Raw genomic sequence first — 22,590 nt, forward strand, 5'->3', positions numbered from 1 at the left:
ATGGTACAAAAATCATTTATGATTAGAATTTTTATAATATAAATTGAAAATGATTGATTCACTGATTTATTCAGTCAGTCATTCACTAATTACTCTTGAGCATGTGTTATGACCCAGGTACTGTAAATAATAAAATAATTTCCACATATACTCTGTGTGTGTGTGTGTGTGTGTGGGAAAGAGAGACAGAGAGAGAGAAACAGAGTCAAAGACAGAAAGATAGAGACAGGAACAGATAGACCAACAGACAGAGAGGCACACACATGTGCACATTGCTGGAAAAGATAATGGATAAATTACTATGAAGTGAAAGAAATGATAATGTAAGGGATGAGGATGGTAGGAAAGAACTCCATGAAGGAACAACACTTGAGTAGAAGTACAAATGAAGTCAGGAAGTGAGCCCCAGGGCTGTATGTGGGAGGAGACTTTCAGGCAGAGAGAACAGCCAGAGCAGAGGTAGTTATGGAGCTAGACCTGAGAACACTTGGGAGGCCAGTGCAGGGCCTGATGGGGAGTCAGACCGAAAGGAGGCTGGCACAGGAGCCTCAGGCCAGAGGCCACAGAGAGGAAGGACTCTGGAGGTGATCAGTGAGGACACTTTGTGCAGACCCATGGTCAGAGGCAGGAGTTAGTCAGAAGATGAGCTAGCAAGGACAGACAGAAACTGGATAGCTTTGGTTTTTGTTCATCAAACACATCTCTTTACATATGAATGGGCATCACCAAGGAGTGCTGGCTTTGAGCCAGTGAGTCACCAAGAACATCCTTCCTTCTGTTTTGATGGATGGATTACAAAAATATGCCTTCTCCTGCATGAAGCAGCGGGTACCAGGGCTTCTTAGGCCGGACCCCTATACGGTGGCTACACTTGAGGGTTAGGTTAACTCCTGGGCCAGGCCTGTGTGAGTTCCTCCTGTCCTGACCTCCTTTAGTGGTGAACAGCAATGCGGAAGTGAAGCCCAATAAACCCTTTCCTCCCAACTTGCTCCTGGCCATGATGTTTCATTGAAGCAATAAAAACCCAAGAAAGGCAGCTGTTAACCCAGCACATGACACACCATTCCTGAAACTCCTTCCTTCAGGAAGAGAACTTTGACATTTGAATGGAACTCCTTCTAGCTCCAGGAAATGAGCTAAAACCATAGCATACCTACCGGATCAAGAGGACGTAGACTTCCTGCCTTGGGATCTCGTACCTCTCCACCAGGCGGAATAAGGAGTAGAAACGAGGCACAGCCAGGTTGATGCAGGACACAACGAAGGGTAGTAACAGCACCGCCCCAGGGTTCTTGTGCGTCTTCAGAAACTGCAGGGTTGGAGGATAAGCCTGAGAGGCCCACCCTCACCACACAGGGCTGCTGAAGTAGGGAACCCCACACATGGGTCCTCTGAGGCATACTCAGTCTCAGAGAGGTAAATGTTTCCCCAGGGTCACCCAGCCAGGAAGCACAAGATCAGAGTAGTGTGCTGGTTAGTTTTTCTCGTTCACCCCATACAACCTGGAGTGGAGTGCCAAGGGGGGAACCTCTATTGGGGAATCGCCTAGATCAGATTGGCCTATGGGCATGCATGTGGGACATTGTCCTGACTGCTAACTGAGGCAGGAGGGTCAACCTCAGTGTAGGCAGCCCCATCCTTAGACAGGTGCTCCTGCGCTGTGTAAGAAAGCTAGCGAAGCAGGAGCCTGGGAGGGAGCCACAACTGCTTACCCATGGCTCCTGCCTCCACCCTCAGAGATGGATCGTGACCTGGAAGTGCAAGCCAAGGAAGTCCTTTCCTCTCCAAGTTGGTTTTATTTAGAGCATTTCATGACATCAGAACAACACTAGAACAATGACCTAAACTCAAACAGCTCTGCTGGAACTTGGCTCGCCTCACCAGGGAACCTTGAGCTACAAACTTGAGTTCTCTTGCTGTGGAAACAGAATCTATTTTAGCCATGAGGCAAGGAAACTAAACAGGGTAGGATTTCTCCAGCTACTCTTTTATTATTGTTGTTATTGTTGGTTTCTTTTTTTTTTTTAAGGAAGGGCGGGGCAGAGTTGAGACAGGATCTCACGATGTAGGCTTGGCTATCCTTGGAATTTGCCATGCAGATTAGGTTGACCTCGAATTCACAGAGATCTGCTTACTTCTGCTTCCTAAGTGTTGGGATTAAAGGCGTGTGCCACCGTGTCTGGACCCTGATTTTACATTTAAAAATATTTATTTATTTATTTATTTATTTATTTATTTATTTATTTATTTATTTAATATGAGTACATTATAGTTATCTTCAGACACACCAGAAGGGGGCATCAGAGTCCATTGCAGGATGGTTGTAACCCATCATGTGGTTGCTGGGAATTGACCTCACAACCTCTGGAAGAGCAGTCAGTGCTCTAACTGTTGAGCCATCTCTCCAGCCCTTATTTTGTTTTTCTAAATTAAAATATAACTACATTATTTTCTCCCTTCTTTTTCCTCCTCCTCCTCACTGTTCTCTCATGTATACCTCATTCTTCTCTATTTCAAATTTATGGGTTTTTTAAATTGTTGTTACACTATATCATATGCAGACATGTTCACAAAGATATAGATTCAACCTACTCCGGCCATATAGTATTACTTGTATGTATATGACTTCAGGACTGACTGTCCCTGATACTCTTGTACAGCCTGAAGCAGGTTCACCAGACTTTCTTTGTGCTAAGAACTGAACTGGGAAGGAGGCTTGCCCATGCAGTGTCTTTATATGAGGATGTTGTACCCTGGAGGTTGGCTCATATATAGGTAGACGGCTCTCTGCCAGGCATCTTTTTTGGAGTGATTCCTCTGGGTGTATTAGGTGTCCCAGGTTTCATTCTCTTTATAGATAATTTCCATTATCTATAAGTGGATACCCAACCTGTATTCACTTATAGAGGCATTGAAAGCACCTCTCACCTTTTAGCAATTCTTTGGAACCCCTCATATCATGGGTAAGATGTGAAATTAGAGGTGTGGTGTGTATGTCTGTGTGTGTGTGTATACTTGGGTCCCAGCTAGTAACATTACTGTGGAAAGCTGTGGGTCTTTGGGCAGGAAGCATGGTTGGAGACAGTGCATTATAGGGGGCAAGCCTTTGAAAGTCAAAAGCCAGCTTCTGGTGCTTCCCACATTCTCTGCTTTCTGACCCATCAAGAGGACCCACCCACTCAACCTAGGCTAACCACACCCAACCATAATGTCTTCCCTCCAAGATGGACTGGCATTCCCTAAAACCATGAGCCAAGTTACATCCTTCCTCCTTGGTACTGCTTCGGTCAGATCATTGAGGAAATTAGCTGGCATGCCTGGTTCCTAAGGCTGCCTCTCTACCCCATACTGATGAGCTGAGGGGGAACCTGGGTACTTGGCATCTCAGAGCCCTGGGGGCATCCCTCGAGCCACAGAGACTCACTAGAATTCAGGGAGAAGAAATAAAGCCAAGCTCGGCCACAGAAGCTGTGGTCACTCTGCACTGACAGCCACTGGGGTGGTGCCAGCAGTTGATTGTGCCCAGCACAGCAGGCGCCTGGGCCCAGGACTTCTGAGCCTCTCGGTAGCAGCCCCGCACTTCAGGGCAGATATGGGAGGCAAAGTTTCTTTTCCCACTTGCAGCTGCTCAGTCATAGCTTCCGCTCTGGGGTGGCCAAAGGTGGCCCTCTAAGGACTGTGACTCAGTTTCCCCTCTTTTCAATCAGACTTTGATATGGTCAATGTCGACCCTTCAGGTTTGCATAATTCCATACTCATTATTTTTAAACGAGGGGAGAAACCCTGGGGCCAAGGAAGATTAAGCCACTCAAGAGAGTTCACCCAGGTGTTAGAGTGTCTACTTTGTCAGGAGTCTCGGGGGCATGGAGACAGAATCATAAAGAATGCTGACCATCTATAGTCTTAGCGCCTGGGAGGCTGAGGCAGGAGGATAAGGAATTTAAGGCTGGCCTTTGTTGTCTAACAAGACTATCTCAAAAAAGCAGAAGGAAAACAAAACAAAAAACAGAACTGAGAACTTGATCCCAGCTCTCAGCCAAAGTCCTACCTCCACAGGAGCCTCGAGTGCTTTAACCCTGTAACGTGCGTTACACCATGGGGACTCCTAAGTGCAGATCTGGCCACGAGACGAGGATTGTTCCCCCAGTTTGAAGCAAGGCTCTGTGGGTGCAGCTGCTGCCGGCCACAGGGCCCAGCTTGCAGCATCTGCCCAGCAGCCTTCCGGTCCCTCCGCAGCTCTCTCTGCACTGGCCCTTAGGATTACCTCAGAGTTATACTCAGCCAGGTAGTATACAGCTACACAGCAGGCTGCCGTTACTCCGGTAGAGACGAGCCAAGCGGCTACGTGGACAGAAAATCGGGTCAGCTGCTGGTTGAGCGTGAGTCTGTCATTCTCCTGGCGGATCTCAGACAGGTTCTCCTGCAAGGCCAGAACAGTAGTCAGTGGGACCCTCTGGCTCTTCCATGCTTCTCAGCAGAGATCTTCAGGAATGCAGGGCCAGTCCAGACCACAGGGGCTGCGGCCAAGTCTGTGAGGCAAACCTGCAAGGCCAAGGGGGACCTCAGGAGGGCAGAGAAGCACAAGGACTTCAAACTCCATTTCCATCTTGAACAAACAGAGACACAAGAAGCCCTCGGTCACAGTGTGTGTTCTGTGCTGCCTCCCTCTGCCCCTGCTTTCTCTTTCTCCTCTCCTTCCCTCCTGATGTCTCTCTTCATCCTTTCCCTCCCCCTTCCTCCCTCCCTCTCCCTCCCCCTTCTTCCCTCTCTCCCTCCCTCTCTCCCTCCATCCCTCCCTCCCTTCCTCCTTCAGTCACCCTCTTCCTGCCTTCCTTCTCTTTTATCTTTGTTTTTGGGGGAAACAAGGTCTTACTGTGTAGCCTAGCCTGCCCTTAAACACACAATCCCCCAGCCCCCACCTCCCCAGGATGGCAGGAATCCATCACAACAAAACACCCCACAGAAGCCTTTTCTTAACAAACCACATGGGAGAAGGAGTTAAAGCTGCTATCAAAGCTCATTTCTTGATAATTTATAATTACTGCTCTATTTTATTTTATTTTGGTGGGTTTATTGTTGTTTCAATTTGTATTTTGAAACAGGGTTTCTCTCTGTTGCCCTGGTTGACCTGGAATTCACTATTTTGTATATCAGGCTGGCCTCCGATTCCAACACCAGCCTTTCCGATGATGGCATTAAAGGCATGGGCCACCACACCCGGCTGCTTCATTTGTCTCTGTAGACCAGGGAAGCTCGGCCTCTGCATTCAGCATGAAGGTTATGCTTTCTTTGTACATGGAGTGTTTCATAGCACCCCAAACCTTCACCCACTAGACACCACCACACTTTTACCCTAATTGTAGCAACTGGAAAAGGACTTCAGAGATAGCCCAACCTCCCTCTGAGGGACAAGGTTGCTCCGGGTGGAAAATCACCACTCTAGGGTAGAACTTTTAATGTGGAAGCTCAAGAAGTGGATGTGTTTTCAGAGGAATGGCTAAACTGGCCTCAGGCCTCAGTGAAGGCTGAGACAATCACAAAGCCTGGCACGATGTCCCCACGCACTGGCTAGCATTAGGTGTTACCCATAATTAAACTTTTTATAGACAAGACCTAGAGCAAAAGCACCTATAACAAAAGCATCTATAATCTCAGCACCAGGGAGTTTGAGGAAGCTGGATCTTAAATTCCAGGTCAGGTCGGGCGGTGGTGGCGCACGCCTGTAATCCCAGCACTCTGGGAGACAGAGGCAGGCGGATTTCTGAGTTTGAGGCCAGCCTGGTCTACAGAGTGAGTTCCAGGACAGCCAGGGCTATACAGAGAAACCCTGTCTCAAAAAAACCAAATCCAAAAAAAAAAAAAAAAATCCAGGTCAGCTTGTGATATACACAAACACTCCCCCCATCTCCCACACCTCACACCCTGACCCCATATCCCACACCAGCCTGGAACTCACAGAGATCCAGCTGCCCCTCCCCCCTGCTCCCCGCCCTTGCCACCGCCTCCTGAGATGCCGGGATTAAAGGTGCACACACCGCAGCAGCCTAGTTGAAACCCTATCTCAAAAAGAAAGAGAAGGAGAAGGAAAATCAGGGAAAGGGAGGGGAAGAAGAAAGAAGCTGTAGACACACAAGGGTGAGGAAGGCTGGCGGAGGAGGACTTTGTGGGGAGGACTCTGGAGTCTGGGACTTACTCTGATCTCCGTGCTCAGATTCTTCTGCTTTAGCTTTACAGCCTTTTCATGGGTGACAGTGAAGTCCCAGCAAAAGATGAGCTTAGCAATCCCTCGGGAGTATATGTGGGGGTTGATGAAGTTGTTCCGGAAGTACTTGGCCATGCTGGGGGAGGCAGAACCAAAACGTCCAAACATTATTATGAAGGTATTCAGACATGCAGGGATGAGACAGGTCACTCACTGATAATAAAAGGCAATATGGGCAGTCCAAACTCTTTTCTCAAAGAAAGGGGAAATTACCAGCACAATGCTTATACAGGTGACAGCATCAAACAGGCATAGTCTGAAAGCCTGAGGTCTGCCAATAGAGAGCTCTTTGCCCCATTAAGTGTTCTGAGCCTCAGTTTCCACATCTGTATGATGGGGATAACAACAACATAACCTCACAGAGAGATTATGAGCCTACCATCCATGTTGCTACAACAAAAGATCATCAAGATATTGCTTAATACACCATAGGGGCATAATCTCACACTTCTGGGATCAGAAGTATAGAAGGATCTGGAGACATGATTCAAACAGTAGAATTCTTGCTATGCAAACACGAGTTTGGATCCTTAGAGCCAAAGTAAAAATGCAGAGTGTGGAAGCGTGTGCTCATAATCCTAGATCTGAGGAGACAGAAACAGGTCTATCCCTGAACCCCACCAGCCAGCCAGTCTACCTACAGGCTAGTGGGAAATCCTGTCTCAAAGGAGATGGACAACATCTAAGAAGAGACCCAGGGTAGTACTCTTGTTTCTACATGCTCGTGTGTGTGTGTGTGTGTGTGTGTGTATGTGTGTGTGCCCACACATGAAAGCACACACACACACACACACACACACACACTCAGGATATGGGTATTGTAGGGATGATGTCACAGGTTGGCCTTCTGAGGGATCTAGGACTGAGCCCATTCTCCCTCCTTCTCCAGCTTCGAGGAGCTTCCCTCCATCTTCGGCTTGCAGCCCATCCTCCACTTTCCAGGCCAATAAATAACATATTCCTTCCCTCCCTCCGGACTCTCTCTTCTGACTTTTCATCACCTTCCTCAGGGTCCCTGTATTTCTATTGGGCCCACTTGGATAATCCAAGACACCCCTCCCCATGTTTAAGATCCTTAGTCAACATTTGTAGAGTTCATGTGTTGATTTGATTTTGAAGCAAGGCATCCCTATGTAGCCCAAGCTAGCTTGGAACTCACTATGTAGATCAGGCTGGCCTCAAACTTGTAAAGGTTTTCTTGCAGAATGGCAGATGTCCACTACCCTGGCCAGAGCCCATTTGTGTTGTATGATGGTTAATCTTTGCCAACTTGATTAGACTAAGAGATGCTTCTATTACTAAATCACTCTTTGGTGTCTATGAGGATGAGTCCAGAAAGGACTAACTAAAGGGGAAAGGGCCACCGTGAAGGTGGGAACTTAGTAGGAACCTACCTGACAGAAAGATGTGGGGAGGAAGCTAACGGCACAGATCTCTCTGCTCCCTGGCTACAGAAAGGTAAGCAGCTTGCAGCTCCACCCACCGTTCTGCCTCACCCTGGCCCAGGAACTGGGGATCCAAGTGACTATGGTCATGAAGCCTTGAGCTGGATATGGCAACAGTTTTGTCAGTGATGGAGATGAACACACCATACAAAATAACATGCCCCATGGGCTCTGGGAGTCAGGAAATGGGAAACCTGGGGTGACATCAGTCAGAAAACCACAGGAACCATGGCAGGAGGCATTCATCAGCCTCTGCTGTGAGACTATGGAGTGTCTCAAACTAGAAGTCCATTGGCAAACAGCTGGGCACATTGGCAATGTGAAGTGAAGCCAATACTTCCCTCCCATGATGCATTGCACTGGGTGACAGCTGAAAGAATGTGTCCTGGTTTGATAAGTTTCAATGAAGTCCCCTTGTTTTCTTTGAGCAATGATGCTGTCAGGGAGGTTACATGAGCTGAATTATGAATCCCCCAAATTCAGATGTGAAAACTGTAAGCCCTGGGACATTAGTATATGACTGCATTTGGAGACAAGGCCTTTGAGAACAAGATAATTAAAGTAAAATGAAGACTTCAGGGTGGGTTCTAATCAAAGACGTTGCCATTCTTATTAGAAGAAATTAGGGCTGGGATGCAACTCCTCTCCGGAACTGCAAAAGAAAATGAGAGAAGGAGAAAGGAGAGGAGGAAGAGGAAGAGGAGGAGAAGGGAGAGAAGAGATAGGAGGAAGAAAGCAGGTGGAAAGGAGGAGGATATTTAGAACCAGACAGATACAGTGAAGGACAAGGTGAAAATAGAGAAAGGTGGCTGCCCTAGTTAGCTCTCCGCCACTATAACACATATACCTAAGAGAGCTTACAGAGAGAGAAGGTTTGCTTGGTTCAGATTTAGAGGCTTCTGTCAAAGTCTAGTTGCCCTTGCTGCTCTGGACCCATAAATGATGCACAATGACAGTCAGGAAAGCCCTGAAAAAATGTGCTCAGCTCATGGCCAGGAAGTGGAAAATTGAGAGCAGAAGGGGCCAGAACCCCACAATTCCCTCTGCGGGCAGGCCCTCAATGACTTGAAGATTCCCCATTAGACTGCACCTCTCACATCCTAGATCCAAGCTATAGTGATGGCCTTTGATAAGCCAGAGAGAGGCTGCCTCAGGAGAAACCAACTTTGCTAACACTTTCATCTAGAATTACTGGCTTCCAAATCTGTGAGAAGACAGCTTATTGTTGCCTTAATCATCCATGCCAGGGTCCTCTGCAAGTGAATACGGAGGCCGACACACCCCTGAGCTCACTCCCCGTCCCTCCGCCTTGTCTAGCACGTGCAATCGCTCAGCTGCCTCATCTGTTTTTAGACGGATTTTTTAAAGGCACACAAGCATCTTCTTCCATCCCTCTCATAGTCTGCACTGTAAGACAAGGAGTGCACATACAGCAGTAGGAAATCACCATTGCACAGAGGCTGTGTTCTGGGCTAGCTTTCATTTAGAGACAAGGTCTCACTACATAGCCCAGGCTGACCCTGAACTCAAAACACTCTTTCCTCACCATCTCAAGTGTTAGGATGACAGCTGTGTACCACTACACCCAGCTTCTTGGATTACTGCTGGAGTTTCTTGGGGTTTGCCTAAATCGAAGATGAGTCTTAGGGGCTGGGGAGACAGTTGGTTGGTAAAGTATCACCCAAGAACAAGGATGTGTTCAATTTCCAGAACCCATGTAAAAAGCAATCTGCATATGATGGCGGACACTTATAATTCTAGTACTGGGGAAGTAAGGACATATGGCTCCCTGGAGCTCCAGAGACAGCCAGATAAGCCTCCATGGCAGGTTCCAAGCCCAAGAGTGACCCTATTAAGTACAAAACAAACAAACAAATAAAAAAGGTAGAAAGATAGAGAGTACTTGAGGGACAGAAGACACCCAAAGTTGTCTTCTGTCCTCAAATGTAGACAAATCCTCTGATTCCCACTAATGTGTACACATGTGCACATACAAATGCACATGTATACGCCCACACAAACAAAATAAGATTTAGAATCAGATCAGCATCTCTACCTGAAGAGTAGACTGAAGAAGCAGATGACCAGGCAGGCTCCAATTGTGAAGATGTAGGCCAGCTGCATGTTGTAGGATGCTCCGCCCGTCCTATGCCGGATCGTAGAGTTGGTGTAGAACCCATAGTACATCACTGTGTCCCTAAAATAACCCTGATGGGAATAGTGAAGAGATCCAAGTTAAGCGACTTGTTTGAGAAAGGTGAATGACTGTTATGCAGGTCTCTGTCTGCAGTTATTCACAAGCTCATGGTCGCTTCTTGGTATCCAAGGACATCAGCTCTGGGGCTGCTGAAGAATCCAGCAACTGCAGATGTTTAAGTCCCTTGCATGCAGTGGCCTAGTGTCCACACAGGACCTGTGCCCACCCTCCCAGGTTTTAAATCATCTTGAGATGACACACCTAATAAAACATGAATGTTCTGTGCATAGGTGTTATAATGTGCAATTAGGGAATAATGATGAAGACCAAGACTGCTCACATGCTTATAGACATGATTCTTAAAATGTATTGTTTGTGAATGTGTGCATGCACACATGCTCTGTGTGTGTGTGTGTGTGTGGTAAGTGCATGAGTGTGCTGCTGACTAGAGGAGAAACAAGTGTTCTGCCCTACGACTCTCTACCTTATTCCCTTAAGACAGAGACTTCCACAGGACCTGGAGCTTGCTGGTTAGAAGTCTATGCTGGATGTCCAAGAACCCTCCTGCCTCTGCCCACCAGTGCTCCTATTACAGGTGTGCACAGCCATGACTGGCTTTGTATGTGGGTGCAGGGGAATTCTAACTCAGATCCTCGTGTTTGTACAGCAAGGGTTCGTACCCACTAAGTCAGTTTCCTGCCCCAGGCCTAGACACAAATTTTAAAAACATATTTCGTATCTGTGGCTGAGTGAATCAAAGGGTATAGAACCATGGGACTGAAAGGTTGGTTATGATTTCCTAGGAAAGAGATCTAGATGTTCTAAAACTGAGCTCCTTGAGTTGAAGAGAAGTTCAAGCCAATTTTGCAGTTGAGGAACCCCATTGTGAGCACCTGAACTTGCGGATCAAGCCAAGCATCCTGAGAGCCAGGTGGTCAGACATCCTCAACCTCTGCCACCTACTCAGTGTGCTGACCTGACAGAGCCAGACAATTCCAGAAGGCAGGACATTGTCAGTGCCTGCATATTAGCTGGCGCCACTTTTTGTAATAAGGGGAAAAGGAGGTATCTTTGTAACTATTTTCTCTTTCCATATAAGCATCAACCCAGCAATTGATTAATAAGTAGATAAATGATAGATACTAGGTAAATAAAGACGCATAAACACAGGGGAATGACTCATTAAAAATAAAGGAGGAGGGCTGAACTTTGGCTTCCCTGAATGATAAAAAATAAAACACATAAAAATTGTGTTTCTTTGTTTTTTGTTTTTTGTTTTTTTTGTTTGTTTGTTTTTCTTTTTCTTTTTTGCTTTACCATGCATCTTGGGGAGTTTTATAAACCCATGTTCTTCTTAGCATCAGTCAGGGTGTATCAACACAGCTGCCTGTTGAAGCATCTAACCTCTACCCTGTGAGCTGGCCTTGAAGAAGTGTCTGCCATTGAGAGTCTATAGAGCAAGGCTACAACTACACCCCAAGGAACCTTCCTCTGCATCTCTATGAACTAGGACTGCACGTGTGCACGTGTGTCTGTGTATGTGTGTATCTGTTGTGTGTATCTGTGTCTGTATGTATATGTGTATATGTGTCTTGTATGCATATGTGTATATGTATGCCTATATATGTGTGTGTATGTGTATGCATGTGTTTATATGTATGTATGTATATGTGTCTAAATGTATTTGTGTGCTGTGTATGTGTATATGTGTGTCTGTATGTGTATACATGTGTGTATGTGGGTGTTCATGTGTACATATATGTATGTATGTGTGCATGTTATCTGTGTGTATGCATATGTATACATAAGTATGTGCATGTATATGTGTGTATGTATGTATGTATGCATGTGTATGCATACATATGTATGTGTGTGTGCATGCACACTGATTGAAAAAGAATCAAAGGCAAACATTTTCAGACATCAGGTCATGCTACTCTGAAAATGAAGAATCCACTGCTATGGTCACATCACCATTGTCATATCTAACAAAATTAAGAATAAATTTCCAGGAATGAAGAGGCAGCTCATCAGTTAAGAGCATTTGCTGCTTTCCCAGAGAACCTGAGTCTAGTTCCCAGCACCTACGCTGGGAAGCTCACAACCACCTATATCACACTCAGATCACAATCAGGAGATCTGATGTTCTCTTCTGGCCTCTGCAGGTGCCACACACATGTAAATACAAACACACATGCACACACACACACAAATAAAAATATTTAAAATGCTTTAAGGGATACATCCCAGCTTGGAGAATAGAGAAAAGAAGAAAGGGAAAATGGAGTTTTCCTTCATTTTCTTCTGTAGTAGGAATTTTCCAGAAGGATTAATTGTATTTGTAGAAATAAAGAAAAGAGAAGAAACATTTCTAACCCGATGTGTCCACTGCAGAGTGCTAAGGGAAAGAAAACATAGTAGACATCCTGTAAGGAACACTCATATTTCATAAAAATGGAGTGTCTGTTTCATGCATGGATGGCTTAAGTGTGTAGAGAAGTGGGGTGTGGCTGAAACAACGGGTAACACTGGTTCTGGACCTCTGGGTGTTTCACTGGCTCGTCCACAATGCCACGCACTCAGCACTTGAGAGAGAACTAGCCATTTCTCCATCAGGCAGAATGAGAGGTCCGAGTAAGCCCGAGGTGTGACCTTCCATCATGGTGAACAAAAAACTTACCGCCCCTGTGAAAAACTCCAAGCCAGTGAACTGGAGGGTGTTCTTCCCTCCCACGGTGAACTGTGGGATGATGATGAAGCTGAAGTTCATGACGAATGAGAAGATGTTGAACTTCAAAAGCCACCTCAGGAAGCTGAAATAGGACAGGACGCTGGTTCCAAACTTGCCTCCGATGACCTTGAATCTCTTCTGCCACAAACTGATGTAATTAAGGAGCTCTGAAAGGCTGCTCTTGGTTCTGCGGTAAGCCTAGGGTGGAGAGACAAAGAGAAGGAGGCCTGATCCTCAATAAACAAGTGGCTCCTGAGTGGGTGTTGTAGCCAAACAGCCCTGCTCCAAGAACCCTGTTCCCAGCAGGGCAGCTTCAAGGGTCACTGGTTAAGTTGGTTCCTGGTCTGCAAGAAACAGAAGTTTGTTCATACAGCCAAATGACAAGGAGAGGAAAATGCTAATTAACCAGACTGGATCCAAGCTGGCTGTATGCAGGTGTTGAGGTGGCTCATGTTACAGTAGTAACATGCAAATTATATGTTAATGGAAACCTCGGTTCTTAGGGACCATGTCTCACTAAGTAGCCCTGGAAAACCTGGAACTCAATATGAAGAGCACCTCCAGCCTCTGGCTCACAGAGCCCTACCTGCCTCTGCCTCCCAGTACTGAGATCGAAGGCATGGGGAAAAAAATGTCTTTAAAAGTTGAGTTAGCAGCTGGGCGTGGTGACACACACGCCTGTAATCCCAGCACTTGGGAGGCAGAGGCAGGCGGGATTTCTGAATTCGAGGCCAGCCTGGTCTACAGAGTGAATTCCAGAACAGCCAGGGCTACACAGAGAAACCCTATCTCAAAAAACCAAAACAAACAAACAAACAAACAAAAAAAGTTGACTTACCAGTGAAAGGGAGCTCAGACACTGAGCACAGCAGTTGGCCTCAAGGGCACCATGGGACTGTTTGTTCTCAACTATTTTTCTGTGGAAAACAATAGGAGAAAATAAAGGACATCAGTGGAATTCATTTCCGAAAAAACTAGCCAGTCCTGGACACAGAGGCCCGTTGTGTAGTTTCAGCCCCTTTTGGGTCAAAGCAGAATCACCTAGTCCTGGATGTCAATGGCCCCAGCCCTGGCAGTACAAGAGTGATCACAAGGGTGTCAGCTTTTACATGGGTTCGGATGGTAATAAGTTCATTTCTTTTTTTTTTAAATGTCAACCACCCCTTTTCACAGTGGTTCTGTGTTTTGTTTTGTTTTTTATTTTATTTTATGTATGTGAGTACACTGTAGCTGTCTTTAGACACACCAGATCCCATTATAGATGGTTATGAGCCACCATGTGGTTGCTGGGAATTGAACTCAGGACCTCTGAAAGAACAGCCGGTGCTCTTAACCACTGAGCCATCTCTCCAGCCCCAATAAGTTCATTTCTTATGCTTTTGTGGCGGCATTTTCCAACTGGGCTTTCTCCCCAGATTTTCCTATTCGTTTTTCGTTATTTGTTTGCTTTAAAGCAAAGTTTTAATTTAGAGTGGTTTGAAATTTACAAGAAGTTTTTAGGACGATGTAGACTGTTCCCACCCATCTCTCACAGGTTTCCCTGTGTTCATCCATGGTAGGTATGGTGGCATGAATGAGATGGTCCCTGGAGTTTGGCGGGGTGGGTAAGGATTGGAACTTTGGGTTCCCGGTTAGCGGCACTCTTTGGGAAGTGTGGCTCACTGAACGTTGGTGTGGGTGGGCTCTCAGGTCTCAAAGACTCAGGCCGTTCCCAGTTTGCCCTCTTTGCTTGTGGTTCCAGATGTGAGCTATTAGCTAAGGCTCCAGTCACCATGCCTGCCCTCTGCTGTGGTGAACTCTAGAACCATAATCCCAAATAAACTCTTCTATGAGTAGCCTTGGTCCTGGTGTTTTATCACACCAGTAGAAAAGTAACTAACATAGTAGGTTTGTCCAAACAAAGCTAGCATGCATGTGTCCTGGTTCCTAGGCTCCCCATGCTTGCTTCAGAGACCCCCAGTTTCTCCTCCCAGCCTTCCCAGGCTGCACATGTTGCATCCACTCTCCTGCCTCTTTAGAATTCTCTATTTCATGTCAGGTTCTCAGACTTTCCTTGCATTTGATGACCTGATGAGTCCGAGATTTTGGAGGTTTTGACTAATGCATCTTTCTAGTTAGACTGGCTTCTGGGCTTTAAAAGAGAGGACCACAGAACATGTCTTGTCTTTGAAGAAACTAATTCAAGAGAGTACCTGGCCTGGGCAGTGGTAACTGGACCTCACTGGAGACTTGCTTTTCTCCAGAGAATCCTCTTTGGAAGCGGTCATACACCAGGGTACCCAACCCTTCTGGGAAACAGGTCAAGCCAAGCCCTTAGAACTCAGGAAGTGAAGGCAGGAAGATCAGGAATTCAAGACAATCTTTGGTTATATAGCAAGTTCCAGGGCAGCCTAGACCACTTAAGAGCCTGTATCAATAAGAATAAAAAACTGGTTGTGATCCCCAGCTTTATTACAGAAGAACTGTCTCCTGCATTATCTGTTTCCTATCTTTTTGAGATGGGACAGAGCAGTAGACTGAGGCTCCCACCTAAGAACAATGGCCGTACCTAAGCTCCCTCTTCTCTTGCATGGTCCTTGGCTGGTTCCTGATGGTTTTGATTCTGTCTCTAGTTGTCATGGGAAGCAGGGATGCAATTAGTTTCTGTCCTGCAGAAGAAAAGTATCAGAGTTCTGTTTTCTTCCTTCTTTAACACATTCTTAACATTTTAAGAGATGGCCCTGGAGTGAGATCAGCAGTGCTTGCCTATAACCCCACAACTGGAAAGCAGAGGAAGGAAGATAGCAAGTTCAAAGCTAGCCTGAGCTACATAGTGAGTTCAAGACCAATCAGGGAATGGTGGTCTGAGTGACATGTTCCCCATCGTTTTATACATTTGAATGCTTTGTTTTCAGTGTATGGTATTGTATGGAGAGGTTTCAGAAGTGTGGCCTTGTTGGAGGAAGTGCACCATGGGGGGGGGAAGGGTGGGCTTTGAGATCTTAAAGACTTAAACCATTTTCAGGTAGCTCACTCTACTTCCTGCTCTCCATTCAAGATATGGTCGCTCAGCTTCCTGTTCTAGCTGCCATGCCTACTGCTTACTGCCATGCTTTCCACTAAGGCTGACTCTTAACCTGCTGAAACCGTAAGCCCAGATAAATGTCTTCTGTTAGTTGCCCTGCTCATACTGTTTACCACAGCAATAGGAAAGTAAGTAGTATACTGGGTTACCTTGGGAGATCCTGTCTCATTAGCATCCCTCATAAATATGTCAATCAATCAGTCAGTCATGGTATTGAACTAGAGCATGGTTTATTTTGAGACAGATTCTTGTTCTATAGTTCAGGTTGGCCTGGAACGTGTGGTACTGTTCCCTCAGTTTCCCTGTGCTGAACAATGAACACTCCGTACAGACTGACACAGGAGATAATATAAACTCAGGGAATGCAAAGATTACAAATGGGGTCTGTTGAGGTGGTACAGACCTTTCATTCCAGCAATCGGGAGGCAGAGGCAGGTAGATGGATCTCTGTAGGCCCAAGGCCATCCTGGTCTACAGAGTGACTTCCAAATCAGTCAGAGCTACATAGTGGGGCCCTGTCTCAAAAAACAAAACCACAAATGGAAGTGACCAGAAAACAAGTGTGTGTTTGTGTATGTATGTGTATATATATGTATATATATGTGTGCTCAAAATCAAAGTTAACATTTAGACTATTCTAACCCAATACTTTTTTATTTCCCAAGACAAACAAACAAACAACAACAACAATAACAACAACAACAAAAGCAAGACAAAACCATCACAGAGCAAAGCAACTGATCTTGCCTGCCTGTGTCTCTCTGAACTCCAGGCAATTTGAGTGCCTTTTCTTAGGTCCCTAACAATTGTCACAGCTTCCTTAATTCTCCCTTCTTCTCTAAGTCATTTTCAGCCATATGGCCAAGCTGTTGCCCTCAAGCCTCCAAGTCATCCCTCCTATTAACTATGATCTCCAACTGAGTCCAGATTACCTGCACTTGCCTAACAAGGTCTGAGCATCTTCTACAAACACCATCTCCAGGCACACAGCACAGCTCCCAGTGAGTCTGAGCCAATCCCATGGCCTTATCCTCTTTGCTGGGGACTTGGACAAAGACATGTAACATACTATTGGCCAAAACGTTTCTTGGAAAAGGGTTTCTTCTTTCTACACAAAAAGGGGGGAAACAAAAGATTGTGCTTCTTCTGCTGGCTAGTGCGGGTCTAAGTGTGACCTCCGAGCTGCTGTGACCGGCTGCTCACATGAGTGGGACAGGCTTGCAGGATGCTCTGCTCAGGGGCAGATGTGGGCTGCTCCTCAGGCTCAGACTCAACATGGAGCAGGAATGCCTCAGAGGAAGCTCTGGGTTAACTGAGGTGGAAGCGGTGCCCTCAAAGGAAAATAACTCATTTTGCTGAAAAGGAGGAGCTTTTGTTTCCCTGTTTAGGATAAGCAAGGGGGAGGGGAGGGGAGGGGAGGAAAGGGGCGCAGAGAGGAGGGAGGGGCCATTACAGAGTGACTGTGGAGGGAAGCGCAGTATAAGCTATAAAGGGTTAGGTATAGTTTCCCCTTCTAGAAATTACTGGCATAGGCTAGACTTTATACCTAGAATGAAATATATATTAATAGAAGTTATTTTTTAAGATTTATTTATTTTATATATGTAAGCACACTGTAGCTGTCTTTAGACGCATCAGAAGAGGACGTCAGATTTCATTACAAATGGTTGTGAGCCACTATGTGGTTGCTGGGATTTGAACTCAGGACCTCTGGAAGAGCCGTCAGTGTTCTTAACCGCTGAGCTATCCCTCCAGCCCTTAATAGAATTTATTAATTTATTAATTGGTAGAATATATTAATAGAGATAAGATCTCATGTAACTCAGACTGGTGTCAAACTCCATACGCAGTTGAGGATGACCGTAACCTTCTGACACTCCTCTTTCCACCTCATGAATGCCAGGACCGCAGACATATGCCACCATGCCCTGTGCATGTGGTGCTGGGGATGGAGCCCAGGGGTTTTTTGTAAACGCTTGGCAAACACCCTACCATCTGAGCCACACGTCCAAGCCCACATCTGGAGTATCATAGGGTAAAATGGAAATAGCATTTCTGTTGTCCTCAGGAGTTCAGAGGTGGAAGGGTCTCAGCTAAGACTCAGGCTAAGGGCAAACTTAGCTGTGGGGTTTCCTGTCTCATCCCATGAAACCATGGTGACAATGACTTTTCCTGAGCCTCAGTTTCCTCATTAAGTCTGCCTCAAAGGTACACAGGATGAGATAAAATACAACTAAATTCAATGTCTAACAAACTAAACTTGGTGACTAAACTCCAGACACGTGAAATATGGTTGTCTGGAAAATGAGTTCTTAGTAGGTCAGTCTCAAAGTGACACTTTTCTTCATTCCCTACATCTTCTACCTTCCTCTCTGTGACCCTTGAAATTTACTTGATATCTTAAAAAAAAAAAGAAGAATTAAAGGCTGGGAGATGGCTTCATGGATAAAGTACTTGACCCGGAAGTGTGCGCATCTGCCTTTGGATCCCTAGTGCTCATGTAGAATGCTGGGAACAGAAACAAACTTATCATGCCAGCCATGGGAGGCAGACATAGAAGAAATCCTGAAATTGACCAGCCATCCAGTCTAGCTGAGTTCTGGAGCTAAAGATTAAAAGACCCTGTCTCAAAAAAAAATGCAGTGGAAGGTCCAGCATGAGATGAGCCCACTAATAAAAGCCCATGTGCAAGCATGCTGTCCTGATACACACACACAGACACACACACACACACAGACACACACACACACACACACAGACACACACACACACACAAACACACACACACAGACACACACACACAGACACACACACAGACACACACAGACACACACACAGACACACACAGACACATACACACAGACACACACACAGACACACACACACACACACTGTTAAACAACAACGACCTGTAGACAACTTTAAAGCTACTTCCCTAACTTTTTCTGAGCATTCCATACCTTGAATGGTTTCATGAAAAGTACAGGTTTCATCCATGCCCAGGCACTCTGGGCCATGATAGATCTGAGAAATCGATTCATTCAGAGATGAAAACCTCAACAACCGGTTGTGCTTTCTGTCATTCCCGTGGCTGAACATCTGACAGTCTACTGCGTCCACAGCTGGCGAGGAAAGCGTGCTGAAGGTGGGGTTTGCTGTTGACTTCCTCAGAGCAATTTGACTTGAGACATGGTGTCTTTGGGCCCCAGAGGGGACGGTCTCCACTTCGATGATGATTTCATCTGCTTGGTCGTCTGGCAGCATCTCTAGCCTATGAAGACTCTTGTTCTTCACAGGGTTGGTCATCAAAGGTCTCATAAGCGTTCAGACTGCCATGGTTGGGCCCACCAGGGAAGAGCGGTGACATCAGAGAAAGGATGCCCCATTCACAAAGAGCTCCATGAAAATTACATGTCTCCTGCCTCTGACCCTGAGGGGGTTCCTCAGGAGGAGACACGATACCCTACAGAGAATTCTGCCTTGGTAGCTAAGTGAGAAGTTTTAAATAGAACCCTTCATTAAAGACAATGGGGTTCTAGAAACAGAAGGTGGGAAGTCTTCTAAATGACCTGTAACCATAGGACAAGGTTTTCTTGACAATTTTACATTTATCATTTGATATGTATATTTCAGGGACAGTGAGATGGCTCAGTGATTCAAGGTACTTGTTGCCAATCCCAGTGACCTGTGTTTAATCCCCACATGGTAGAAAGACTGAACTGATCCTTCCTGCAAGTTTTCCTTGACCTCCACACAAGAACCCTTGCACACTAATGACTAAATGTCTTCTATATAAACTCACATGAGTTCATAACATTATCATTATCTCCCGATTGCCTCAGATGTACCTTCTAATATATATCCTCGTCATGTCAGCAGAAGCTCCTGGATCTCCTCAATGCTCAGTTAAAATTCTCCTAGTTTTCTTTACAGCTAAGAGTAGTCATGTGACCCAGTTTTAGCCAATGAGAATGCAACTTTTGGAAGGAGTTGGTTTGGTTGGCTTTTTTTTTTTCTTCACCATCCTTCTGTCTTTGTGCCTTCTTATTTTGAAAACAATTAAGCAGACATTCATCTGCTAAGGATGATGGATGGAAGGATGGAAACTTGAGAGAATCATGGAAACAGCTCCTTTATTGAATTACTCTCTCAACTCTTCCTGCTCCTTGAGAAAAATAAATTATCACTAAGATATTGCTCTGCCCCAGGGCCAGAGACTTGAACAGAACTATTGTACAGATCTAATTTTCAAGTGACCTGGACCAACTTGTTCATTTTTCCAGTGGGCTAAACTAAGGGCAGAGAGGTGATAGGATACACTCTGTCCACTGACTCCTATTACAGGTCAGGATTGGGCAAGAACTTATCTCCTCCCCACAGTGGCTAGCATCTCCTGGCTTTACTGAGGGCAGATACTTTAGAGCAGTGGTTCTCAACCTTCCTGATACTGACTCTCTGATACAGTTCCTCATGTTGTGGTGACCCCCAACCCCAAATTATTTTTGTTGCTACTTCATAACTGTAATCTTGCTATTGATATACACTGTAATGTAAATGTCTGTGTTTTCTGATGATTTTAGACAACCCCTAAGAAAGTCATTTGACCCCTAAGAAAGTCATTTGACCCCCAAAGGGATTGCTACCCTTAAGTTGAGAACCGCTGGTTTCGAGTATTGTATGGCTCTTCCTGGTTGTCAATTTGATTATATCTGGAATGAACTACAATCCAACATAGGAGGGCTCATCTGTGATCCAGATCTTAAGGTTGGAAGACACAAATTTTTGACCTGGATCTTGGCATGGAGATCTTGAGGCATAGTGGCTATGAAAAGCTTAGGTCCAGGCAAGATAGCACATGCCTTTTTTTTTTTAAAAGATATTTATTTTATATATATGAATATAGCACTGCTGTTCAGACACACCAGAAGAGGGCATCAGAATCCATTACAGATGGTTGTGAGCCACCATGTGGTTGCTGGGAATTGAACTCAGGATCTCTGTAGTCAGTGCTTTTAACTGTGCTGAGCCATATCTCCAGTCAAGTAAAGTGCCTTTAATCCCAGGATACTGAAGTAAGGAGATCTCTGAGTTCAAGGTCATCCTGGGACAAAACAAGTCCCACATTCAGGCGTGGTGGTACACACCTTTAATCTGGGCCATACCTGCTGCTGGAGACAGACCTATGTAAAGACATTGGAAGAAGGAAGATTTGTTCTTCTTCCCCACTTGTTGCCAGCACATCTGTTGGAATCTACAGAAGACCAGCTGAAACAACTAGCCTTGTGGGATTGAGCAACTACTAGATTCTTAGACTTCCAATTCACAGTTGAGCATTGTTGGGGAGGTGGGCCACAGACTGTAAGTCATCATAATAAATTCCCTCAATATAGAAAGATATTCCATACTTTCTGTGACTCTAGAGAACCCTGACTAATACAAGTATGCCATTCAGGTTTTCCAAATTACCCATTTCATAGATAAAAAATCCTGAGGCTCAATGGGGAGTGGGGTTGCCTAAGGTTAAGATGTCAGAGATCAGTTGCACTAAAGGTCTGAACCCAAAATGGAGAGTTTGTGTACTTCACTCTGTCTCCTTCTAGAACAAGGGGCTAATGTGTATTAATTAATTCATCACTCACTCATAAATTAGCAAGTATGTTGAAGTTTGGTCCTTTGCTATGTATTGAAATGCTAAACACTGGCCCCCAAGATCTGGTTGTCTCATATACACCAAGAGATGAAAATCAGGAAACAGGGAGATTAAAATCTTTGTCTTCTATTTCTTCACCCCCCCTCTGCCGCTGGGCGCCTCTTCTTCCAACCTCATGCTGGCTTGATAGAGCAGTATAATGGTGGTCACTGTCACTGTACTGCTTTTCCTCAATAATTAAAGCCAACCTATGTTCCACTGCCAGGCTGTATAGTATTTACCTTCTGTAAAAGTTACACTCTAGCCTGGGAAGATTCTGGAAGGATAAGACTGAAAGCTGCTTCTGAGCTGACAGAGAAATTGCTTTAGGATGGAGGGTCCCTCGATTTGCATTATGATATAAGAACCAATGTGTTTGGTCCTCTGGACTCACAGACTTGCCTTTGTGACTGCCCTTCCTAGTGTCTCTCTGATGGTTTCCTTGGGTTTATTGGTCTCTGCCTCTAATTAAAGCCTTTATTGGCACACATGATATTTAGATATTTAGAGTTTCCTAATACTTCAAGGCCTTCAATATTTCAGCAGAGGGTTCAAGGTATGCTTACAAGTAACTTTGAGGAAGTGAGTTAAAATCCCAGTATCTGTGCAAGCACTAAGTGTGTTTGCTTCCTGTAATTCCAGGGTTTGGGAGACAGAGATGGGATCTAGGAATCCCCAAAGCTCTCTTGTATGAGGGTAGGGAGATGCTTTGGCTGTTAATGTGGTTTTGACTCAGCCTGATGACCTGAGTTCAGACCTGAGTACCAACATAGCAGAAGGAGAGAACCAACTCCCCCAAGTTTGCCCTCTACCCTCCCTAGTGCACTATCACACACACACACACACACACACACACAAATAAATAAATAAATAAATAAATAAATAAATAAATAAATAAATAACATTTGTTTAAAAGGTCTCACGATGTTGCCCTGGCTAGCCTGGAACTTGTTATATAGACTAGGCTGTCTTTGAACTCATAGATATGTGCCTGCCCTTGTCTGCAAAATACTGGAATTAAAGGCATGTGGAGCCACACCTGGCCAAAATGTAATTTTAAGGTGGTGGGAGGGCTTTGCCTCAATATTTAAGTTGAAGCAATAGAAAGATGTTAACTCCTGACTTCCATAATTGCACAGGCACAATTAACCCCTCATACACAGATTCATACTACATACACAGACATATACAAATAAGAAAAC

The 22,590-nt window shown here is 45.3% G+C and overlaps 1 protein-coding gene across 2 annotated transcripts in view; it reads right to left on the bottom strand.

Annotated features, from left to right (window-relative positions):
• Tmc5 (transmembrane channel like 5) overlaps positions 1-22,590 on the bottom strand; it is a 50,393-nt gene that overhangs the window by 22,117 nt on the left and 5,686 nt on the right. The window contains exons 1-8 of one of the 2 annotated variants that reach the window (XM_052200387.1): positions 18,660-18,963; positions 15,184-15,283; positions 13,474-13,552; positions 12,585-12,833; positions 9,764-9,915; positions 6,194-6,338; positions 4,265-4,420; positions 1,158-1,309 (exon numbers count right to left, since the gene is read on the bottom strand). In XM_052200387.1, the coding sequence (XP_052056347.1) occupies positions 1,158-1,309; positions 4,265-4,420; positions 6,194-6,338; positions 9,764-9,915; positions 12,585-12,833; positions 13,474-13,552; positions 15,184-15,283; positions 18,660-18,963 (1,337 nt within the window). Of the gene's footprint in view, positions 1-1,157; positions 1,310-4,264; positions 4,421-6,193; positions 6,339-9,763; positions 9,916-12,584; positions 12,834-13,473; positions 13,553-15,183; positions 15,284-18,659; positions 18,964-22,590 lie in introns of those variants that run through there. The other variant, XM_052200378.1, reaches the window with a different exon arrangement.

Source organism: Apodemus sylvaticus, chromosome 1 (genome assembly GCF_947179515.1).
Source record: "Apodemus sylvaticus chromosome 1, mApoSyl1.1, whole genome shotgun sequence".
In the NCBI taxonomy this organism is placed as follows: domain Eukaryota; kingdom Metazoa; phylum Chordata; class Mammalia; order Rodentia; family Muridae; genus Apodemus; species Apodemus sylvaticus.